This window comes from Triticum aestivum, chromosome 6D (assembly GCF_018294505.1).
Source record: "Triticum aestivum cultivar Chinese Spring chromosome 6D, IWGSC CS RefSeq v2.1, whole genome shotgun sequence".
NCBI classification, from domain to species: domain Eukaryota; kingdom Viridiplantae; phylum Streptophyta; class Magnoliopsida; order Poales; family Poaceae; genus Triticum; species Triticum aestivum.
Genome location: NC_057811.1, coordinates 42444960 through 42455081, shown reverse-complemented (window position 1 = coordinate 42455081; position 10122 = coordinate 42444960). Strand labels below are relative to the sequence as shown.

General features: G+C 43.3%; 1 protein-coding gene across 1 annotated transcript; it reads left to right on the top strand.

The window, feature by feature from the left end:
• Window positions 1-437: 437 nt before the first annotated feature.
• On the top strand, window positions 438-4061 carry LOC123143390 (rhodanese-like domain-containing protein 7). Its single transcript, XM_044562306.1, has 5 exons — window positions 438-787; window positions 2004-2255; window positions 2359-2457; window positions 2541-2831; window positions 3173-4061. Exons 1-5 carry the CDS (start codon window positions 461-463, stop codon window positions 3551-3553), a joined length of 1350 nt encoding a protein of 449 aa, XP_044418241.1. The 5' UTR covers window positions 438-460; the 3' UTR covers window positions 3554-4061.
• The last annotated feature ends 6061 nt before the right edge of the window (window positions 4062-10122 follow it).

Here is a 10122-nt window from a genome sequence, read left to right as displayed (position 1 = left end):
CACACGTTTAACTGGGCTGGCCCGCTTAGGTATGATTTTTCCTGATTTTGAGAATTTCCGGAAGATTCTGGTCTGGTTCGGGTCCAGTTTTGTATTTTCTTCCTTTTTACTGGTTTTCTTCGGGTTTTTCCTTTTTCAATTTACATTTTTTTTAAAAGTACAGAAATTTGATGAAAGTATTAGCATTTTAAAAAATTGTTCGTATTTTTCCAAAAATGTTAGAAAACCTCTAATATTTTCTGTTTTTAAAAATGTTAGTTATGTAGAAAAACAGTGGTGTTTTTTTAAAATCCTCTTTTAAGAATCTTGGGGATTAAATAGTTCACATCTTTCTGAAGGCCAGAGCCGTAAGGTGCGCTGAGGAAATAACAGCGTGGCCCAAAAGCCCATCCCAAAAGATAAACACGAGACCAAATCTGCGGTAATTCTGCCCCAACCCAACCCAAACCCGACAGGCCGGATGCTGCCCTCCCCACCACTTTCTGTCGCCCGCCGCGCCGCCACGGCCGCCGCCCGCCACCTCCTCCCCTCCATCACCTCGCTCATCCTCGACCCGCCCGCCCCCAGCCCTGCCGTCTCCCGCCGTCGCGTCCGCCTAATGCCGCTGCGGAACAGCGCCCCGCTCGTCTCCCCGCCGCCGCACGGGAGGAGCTTCGCGGTGGCCGCGGGGGATGGAGGCGCAGAAGGCGAGGCTCCGGCGCTGGTGGTGGTCTCGTTCTACAGGTTCGCCGACTTCCCCGACCACGCCGACCTGCGGCGGCCGCTCAAGGAGCTCTGCGAGGAGCTGGTGAGCGCACCCAGATACCATCCTGGTGCTTTTTTTTTTTTATCACTTTGCATCGATGGCCATCGCTTGTGACCTAATGAGATATAAGAATTGAAGTGGTGGGCAATGTTGCAAAACCTCGAGCTAACCTGCCAGGGAAGACTAGAAAAATGACACGGATAGGTCAGGGGCGAAATAAGCATTTTATGGATATTGTGGTAGCAACATTCCGCGGATCTGCCTATACTGCACATGTTTCCTTTATAGGTTGCATTTGTTATAGTGAGGTGTCATCATCTGGCGAGTGATGTATTGTACCAGCTTTTGTGCTATGTTACATTCCTCTTTTGTTGCGTGTGCTCTACTAAATGTTTGATGCATTCATGTCATGAACTTTGTATATTAAGATCAATTGATCATGGAGCTTAGAAAGTTCTTTCCTTGAATTGGAAAATAACCAAGTTTTTTAGATACGCAAAGGATTGTATAGTGCATATGTATGACCATTTTGAGCTAGATACTGTATTATGTTTGTAAACCCATTGCAAATTGCGCGTAGATATGGCATACCAAATGCGAGGATTACCAATGTGAAAAGCTACACAAACTCGTAACACAGAAACCACATTATATTATTGAGAGGTTTGTCTCCCGTGGAGTTGTCATTTAAGTACATTTTATAATTCTTACGACTTCAGCTCATTTCTAGTTCTTGATGCGTGTTACACCAAGATGTTCAATTTGTGAGCATCTATTGTTTTATTTAGGTTTTTAAATTCTCTGGTACTTGTTACTGTTTTGTTACATTAAGATGTTCAGTTCTGTTACTTGATTTATTTAATGTATAAGATGAATCTTGCTAACTAGAACAGTAGTGATATGATATGGGATAATTATTACCCAATTTATGGTCGACCTGATAAATTTGGTTATTTTCTTATGTAAAGTTAAAAAGTATGTGTGGTCTAATGGTTGTATCCTGTGTTATACTCTTTTACAACTTCGAAATATTAAGTGGCTAATGACAGTAACGTAACTTGGTGTTCATATTGTGTATAAATTGCCCATATCTGCTACTCCCTCCAATCCAAAAAAAAGTGTAATGGCTTTAGTTCAGCTTTAGTTCAAATTTGAACTAAAGCCACGACAATTTTTTGGATCGGAGGGAGTAGTATTTATTTATTAATGTTTCTGTGAAACCGGGCACTCACATGGTTGGTTGGCTGATTCTGTTCAGCGTGTTTCAGGTGGCATTATTCTTGCACCAGAGGGAATCAATGGTAGTTTATGTGGAACACCAGAAGCTGTGGAGAAAGTTTTGAACTTTATTCAAACAGACAATCGGTTAAAAGGATTGAGGGTGATCCAGACACCTGTTACTCCAGAGGACGAGGCTATCCATCATGGACATACCAGCCATTCTCCTGTTGGTCCTGGAGAAGATGCACCATTCCGATGGGATCATGTCCGTGTGAAATTGAAAAAGGAGGTTGGTTAGTTTGCTTGCATAATAGTAAATATTACTGGTTGTTTGATTGAATACCTGAGTATTTAGTGATGCAGATTATTATGTTTTATTGACTATTTCTCAGATAGTGAGTTTTGGAGACCCTGGTGTGATGCCAACTAAAAGGGTTGGCAAGTATATAAAGCCAAAAGATTGGAATTCGTTGATAAGCGATCCAGACACCGTGAGTCTTTTATTCATCTCAGAATTTATTTTTGTCTAGTTCCCTGCCATCTGCGTGATGCATTCACACTATCCATGTTGCAGGTTGTCATTGATGTGCGTAACATGTATGAGATACGCATAGGAAAATTCAAGAGGGCTGTTGATCCATGCACGGAATCATTTAGAGAATTCCCATCTTGGGTTGATAATCAATTCCAGTTGGCTGAATCTGATAGTCACCAGTCATCAGTAAATGATAACACTGTAACTGAGGGAGCAGAAGATCTGAATTCCAGTGGACCCAAAGAGCTACCACGAGTTGCTATGTATTGCACTGGTGGTATTAGATGTGAGAAGGCATCGAGCTTTCTCCTTGACAAGGGATTTAAAGAGGTATGCCAGGAGGGCTTTCTCTTCTTATTCTTCTGTTGACTTTCCTCATGAAGCATTTCCTCTTGATTAAAAATAAATTGTATACAAATTGACTACATATTACTTTTTATACCACTGAAATGAATTTGTCCTTAGGTTGAATATTGCATCTTGTGTACAGTTAACCTAGTCATGTGCTGTACCATCAATAGCACTAGGTTATGTAGTGAACCTAGTGGATAAGTTCTGTTATAAAACCAATTAGTGCATGAAAGATTTTTATGCTATCAACTTCTATATAGTACAGCAACATATCTTATAGTTGCGACCCTAATGGGAGGTTTCATACCTGTGCATGCCAGGTTTACCATCTGGAGGGTGGGATATTAAAGTACCTAGAGGAAATCCCGGAAGCTGAAAGCTTGTGGGAAGGTGAATGCTTCGTGTTTGACAAGCGTGTTTCAGTGGAGCACGGGTTAGCTCAAGGAACCCACAAACTTTGCTATGGATGTAAACAACCAGTTAGTGACGAAGACATGGAATCTCCTAAATGGGAGTATGGTGTATCATGCCCATACTGCTTCTCCAGGAGATCTGAGGAGGAGAAGGAAAGGGCAAGGGCTCGGCACCGGCAGTTTAAGACATGGGGAGTTATTGGTGGTCCTGATAAAGGCAGGAGTCCAAAAAGGCTCGAAGCTAGCGATGGAGTTAAGGAGGACAAACAGCCGCGCAACTCAGTGTGACCTAAACTGGTGATTGTACTTTGTTCTATTACTTCAGGATTATTGAAATGCTCTCGACAAAGTGAGATCCTTTTGGTCTGTAGTGCTTTTGTCTGGCTACTTTGATCAGGCTTCACGAGTTACTTCTTGGTCTCTGATCTAGACTGCAGGTACATCACTATCACTAGTGTCTTACTCGAGCTTAGAAGTTTGTTTACAGGGCGCTGATGTTTGTACTCCATCTATCCGTAAATTGTAACATTGTTTACTCGTACGAGCTTATGAGCTGCAGCAGTCCCTTGAATATTTGTGGTGCAAAACACGGATCCCCGGACCTGAAGCTTCTTGCAGTCTGTTTATGTATGAAGATGGGATCAGAACCCAAATGGTGTCATTCCTGCTTGAACGAGAAGTTTTTTGGTTGGAGTTCAGCGCAGATTTATACTGCTGGTTGTTCTGAACATTGCTTTTTTCTTGGCTGTCTGAAACTGCTATTTGCATTTGATTTGCTAGTTTCGTTTCCTTAATACTTGCCGTGGGTCAAAATGATGTTGATACATGTGCATTTGAACTGCATCGTACTTGCACGGCTCAGTGGAACTACAAACTTTTCTTGTCGGGTAGTGAATTAGCTCCCGGGGATGCTTAGCGCTCATTCGGAAGTATAATAGGAAAAGTAAAGTATCTGAATGCCCTGTTCACTTCAATCCTTAGAATTTTTTCACGAGATCACATGATGCTAAGAATCCTTAGGAATTAGGCCAATGTGGACAGCTTGAATACAATACTAAACAAATCTAGGAACTTATAGAACAAATAAATGGCATGCATAGAAAAAAAAGAGTCCTAATGCTTAAAATCCTGTAGGAAAAAAACACCAAGTTTAAAGTTTTTTATAGAACTTCCACCATTTATTAAACAGAATCAAACAGTTGTGGAATGCCAACGCTTAATGGCGGATTTACAAAACAGACGTGATGGCCGTCTGTGCGAAAAATTGGACTCATAGGTCATAGCTAGTCTAACAAGCGTTTAGCTCACTAAAGTAGTGACTTAAACGTCATATTTGAACTCATAGGTCATATTTGAACTCCTCTTATAATGATTGAAATTGGCACAATTGAATTTCTTGGCCCAAGCTGCAACATAAGAAGGCCATAGGTTTAATGTGCAAAGTACTTCCTCTGTAAAGAAATATAAGAGCGTTTAGCTCACTAAAGTAGTGACGTAAACGCTCTTATATTTCTTTACGGAGGGATTACTAATCATTGGCCAATTCCTATTTGGTGCTTCAGGCACCACTTATAGGCATTTTTGCAAATGGCGCGTACCACTTATATTGTATTCACAAACTTCTTTCAAATTTGTAATATTTTTTCATTTATTGAAAAGTCAACGGTCAGTGGGTCAAAGGATTAGTGGTCAAGGTCAAGGGACGACCGAGTGAAGCAACCCATCGAGCGAGCTTTTTTTAAAAGCACCTGTAACTTTATTGATACTCATAACAATTACAGATACACTGGTTTGGACTTAAGATCTAAGAAAATACAAAGTAACTCCTATAACTAAGAATTACAATGAAATCTTTAAAAAACACCTTCTTCACGGCGTCAATCTCTGCTGGAAGAAATACTCCAAAGACTTCGGTAAAGAGGCATCTAGTAAAATGGAGACGACATTGCCAGTAAGGATGTCATTGCTACTGCATCATGTTGGAATTATCTTCAGATTTACACCCATACAATGTACGGTGTATATAGTCGACTATATACATTGTAATAATAAATGAATGCACCATAGAAAAAGATAATTGAACCATAAGCAAGCGGTTAACAAAACCAACGATCAGTTCATAGCTCTAGATTACATAATTGATAATTGGCCTATTGCTTATCTCCAAAAATGAGCACACACAATCTAGCAACAACTTGTAAAAAATGATCATAAAGACTTGGAAGAACTAGTCCAAAAATATCCGAAGCAAAATATATGTGTCTTGTTGGATGCATGCATTCAAGAGATCCAGAAAACACAGTGTACTCAGCTACTGCGGACACTAAATCTTGGCTGAGACAAGAGGTGGTCCAACTGCAAGCTGCAAAGAGCAATTCTGCCCATGGTTCTATCTAGTTTGCATAGTAACGTGCATGCCTCGGTGTGAAGATTGTAGGCTCGAATTTCCTGTCTTTCTGCATAAAAGGCATTTTTTTTTGACCGGAACTGCAGAAGCTCTGCTTTTCATTATAGGAGGGGGAACAACTGTACAAGACTGTAACGTGAGTACAGCCAGAGAGAGTAGATTAGGAAGAAGAAAGAAAAACAGGCAGCCACGCTGCCGAAACAATAACGACTACTCCCAGGCCTCCATTAGGAGGCTGATCTCGTCTCTAACAAGCATGAGGACCGTGGAGCTTGTGCTACACTTTGCCAGGAAAATCCTGTTGTTTCTCTCAAGCCACAGATGCCAAGCAATGTATACAGCCGCAGTACAGTTATCCGTCTCTTTTCCTTTCTTCTTCAGGGCTCTAACCTTGCGCCACCACGATAGAATTAATAGAAGATGCACTCGATGCAGCCTGGGCGGCTAGGGGAAAAGAAGCACTGGCTCTGAACCACACCTCTTTAGCGAATGGGCATTCAAGGATCAGGTGTTTGGCAGTTTCCAGGGTTTGATCACAGCCTGAACAAGCATCGTTATGATCCCACCGCCTCGCAAGCAACCTGTCAGCAGTCCAGAGTCTGTTCTGCAAAAGTGTCCAGACAAAGAATTTACCATCAAAAGTGTCCAGACAAAAGTGTCCATAAAAGGCATTGCAGAAAATCAACTTACCACCATCACGTGTTACCCTCAGAGGCCTACAATAATCGGTGGACGCGTCCATTGGAATGGAATACGCCTTAATCCATGTACCCATATCCAGATCGGCTAAGATCCATATGTTGGCACGTCGGTTATTTGTCATGGGTGTGTGGTACTCTCTCTCTGTTTGGACCATGCACAAAGCGCCGTTGAGCTCGGCCATGAGCACAGCCAGGCACACATCAGGGCCCATGGGTTTGTGCGAGCCACTGATCGTCTTCCTCCACGCTTCGCTCTCGATGTCAAAGCAATGTAATGTGTAACCGCGTCGATGTTGCGTCTCTAAGAAATACATGACACCATTCACAGTGACCGGGGAGTTTTCCATGTAGGAGATTTTGGTTTGGGGCGGCTCCGACACCCTCCAGCCGGTGTCCTCCCCTAAAGTGAAAACCTTGCATGCCGAACCATCATCGACCTTGACCACCTTGTAAGTGCGAGACACGGCCGGAGCCGAAGAAGGTGCACACCATCCTGTTTTGTTGCTTCGGACAGTCCACGAGCACCTTCCCCGAGGCCGGGTCGATCACCTGGGCGCTAGCATAAGAATAAGAGTAATCTGCCATGCATATGAGGTCGTCTGAGCTCGTGGAGATCACGGGAGAGCCGTCTATGCCCTTCAGCACCTTGACGACATTACCATCCTCCATGTCCATCAACCGCAGGTCGCGGCACCAGCTCTTGGCTTCGTCCTCAGCGCAGCTGGCCACCATGAGCGGCTCGGCATGGCGAGATTTATGCGCGGCGACGAAGGCTGGATCAGAGATGAGGACGTACCACTCCTTGGACACGCACAGGAAACGGCACACGGACCTCACTGGCATAGGGACAGCGCATTCCGCCGGTGCAGGAGGCCTAAGAAGGCGGCAGCGTTTAGGTGACCCGTGCAGCGTCATGGCGATGCGCGGCGGCGTGGAGACGGCAGCGCGCCGGATGAGAGGAAGCCCTGAAAATACACGGGAGGACACGGATGAGCGGGGCCGAACAAGTGGGCTTGTGCCGGCCCACCAGGTCATCAATGGGCCAAAGAGGCAGCAGCCCGGGCCGAACACGGCAGGTCAATGCGTCTCCCAAAAAATAGGTCAATGCGCCACAGAACAGCGTTATGCTTTGCGCACCATGCAGCACATGGCAGGGTTGGAGCCATACGACGACATTGAATTTCTTCTCTATGATCCCATGGTGTCGCCTCACTACGAGGTGCTCGCAGCCCCCAGTTTGTGTCACAACGGAGATTCTGAATGCTGTTTGGACCCTGCAATGGAGGCATCTGAGTGGCCACCATTGCTACTTGCTTGCATGTCTTCTCGTCAAGGACAGGATGTTGGGAGAAAAGGTTTCTTGTTTGACAAGGGGATGCTGCGGGAACTAGCTGTCGGCGAGATACAAGCAATGAATTGGTCTACACTCCGCGCTGTCTATTGGCGAGGAGCACTTTATGTGCATGCACTTTATCCGCGTGACCAAGCCGACTTTGTCATGAGGTAGGAGCATGCTGTATTTAAAAAATGCAAAAGAGAGCACGAGCACTATGGAGCTCTTTTTAAAAAAAAGCCTCAGTCGCTATATTTCATTATTAGAATTTAAATTTGTTCCGATTACTCTACGGATGGTTCTCTAAATTTTAAACATCTTATTTGGTACATAATTTGTACTTCCAGAATATCCTTGTCTGATGATCGATGACTACCATGTAATTAAACCGCCGATGGATAGCACACCCGACCACTATGGAAACCCATACATGGAAAGGAGCTGGATAAATAACCCTCATCTCGATAAATCAGAAAAAAGAGTGTATTTCCTTTCAGATGACTACAGGATTCGGATTTAGATCCTCGGTGAATCATGTGGTAAGATGGGCTGGACGATGAAGCAGGACATTGAGTTTAAGCATGTGCTATCACGTATTCGATTTGATCAACACGTTCATGGACCCTGGGTCTTGAAAGACATCAATTGTGAATTCTTCCGGTCCAGTCTTCCAAAATTCAAAAAGAGAGCTGGACAGAACTTTGAATGGGCATCTGATGAAGATGATGCTATTGACGCAGGATACGAGGCTGAGGAGTCTTACTGTGGTCCTGTTGACGTACTAGGATCCATAGAAAGACAATTTGTTCTTGAGTGTATCCCAGGAGATAGGTCTAGCGTATCATTTCAATGCAACAAGGTTGAAATCATAGGCAATATGCATGTACCCAGCTTGTTATGATGATTTTGCCTATATATCTAGTGCACATCGCGAAATCATTTCTTGTTTTCCATATACACCTTGTTGGATTGAAAAGTTTCCTCCAAACAGTTAACTTAGAAGCTCACTGTGAAACATTACTGTTTGTTCCAAGTAACTGAACAATTGTATTGTACTCCTACATGACCGTTTAGTCATCTCTTCATGCTTGGCTCAAACTTCAGATTCCCTAGCTGGACCTATTTCCTTTGATAATGGAACCCGACTTCACAAGCTTTGGGGAAGTTGTATGGAAAACAAAAACTTTGTGTTATATCATCATTTTTTGTAGGCAGTGTTATAACATCATTGTCCGAGCTAGCAGGCCACCGTTTGTAATCTACGAGGTGATTAGTTCGAGCAAGCAATGCCATGGCTGAGCTTGACGCAGCAACGAGCATGTGAGAACATGTAATTAAACTGTCTCTAGTCCATTGCAAACAAAAATATTGCCAGCGCCGTTATGGCATTGCTGGTGTTTCCACATCTATAATAGGCTAACGACATATCCTCCTGATAAAACTTTGAATTATTAGGAAGACCGTCTTGATAAAAAAGATGGGTGTGGCTAGGCCTCAAGCGAGTGGGATTTAACCAAGTCTCAATCAAGTAACATAACATGCAAGAGAGAAAAAGGAAAAAAAACTGTTTTTCTTTTGCACGGATATCAATATAAGATCTCACGGGTATAGCATCGACGGAGACTTAACGAAATCTCAGTCGACTGAGACTTAGCGAAATCTTAGCCGACTGAGAATTAGCAAGACTGAAAAAGGATTCACCAGAATTACTCTGTTGTTAGCTAACCTCCCCCATTCTTTCTTTTTTTGAACTGTAGCTAACCTCCCCCATTATTAATGAGTTTCTCTACCAGTCTTGTTTAAATAGCTTCTCTATCACCACCAGATATTTTTCAAACTGACGTCATAAGCACCATTTTTTTATCTCTCTGACCAGGCATGGATCAATACCAGCTGGAATTTGACACTGGAAGCATGTAATTCGTAAAATTGAGCAATGACGCAAAATCTAGTGCAAAGCGTCACAAAATATGTGGTTGTACCGCTCACTTTGCGATCTACAAATACTTGATTCAAACTAACATCTACCATAAATTAAGTAGCACTGCTGTCAGTGAAAATTTATGAAATCCACTGGATAAACTCTCTCTTTCCCTCCCTCCCCCTCTCTCTCAATCTCTCAAAAGGTCCACTTGCGAACATGCTGAGCTCGCACTTTAAGCTCCTCTTTCTTCAGTCGCAAAAAAAATAAGCTCCTCTTTCTTAATCTCTCCTTTGTTGTCTTGTGCTTAGCGCCGTTGGAGAACGGATCCAATTAAACCCTAAACCCTAAACCCCTATTTCTCTCTCTCTCAAAAGATCCACTCGCAAACGTGCTGAGCTTGCACTTCGAGCTCCTCTTTCTTAATCTCTCCTTTGCTGTCTTGTGCTTAGCACCGTTGAAGAACGGATCCAACTAAACCCTAAACCTTAACCC

Bases quoted from the DNA above. Each gene is read 5' to 3' on its own strand.
- LOC123143390 (XM_044562306.1), top strand. From the start codon at position 461: ATGCTGCCCTCCCCACCACTTTCTGTCGCCCGCCGCGCCGCCACGGCC. The intron at 2,256-2,358 runs GTTGGTTAGTTT...ACTATTTCTCAG, and splicing joins GTGTGAAATTGAAAAAGGAG to ATAGTGAGTTTTGGAGACCC. The intron at 2,458-2,540 runs GTGAGTCTTTTA...TCCATGTTGCAG, and splicing joins TGATAAGCGATCCAGACACC to GTTGTCATTGATGTGCGTAA.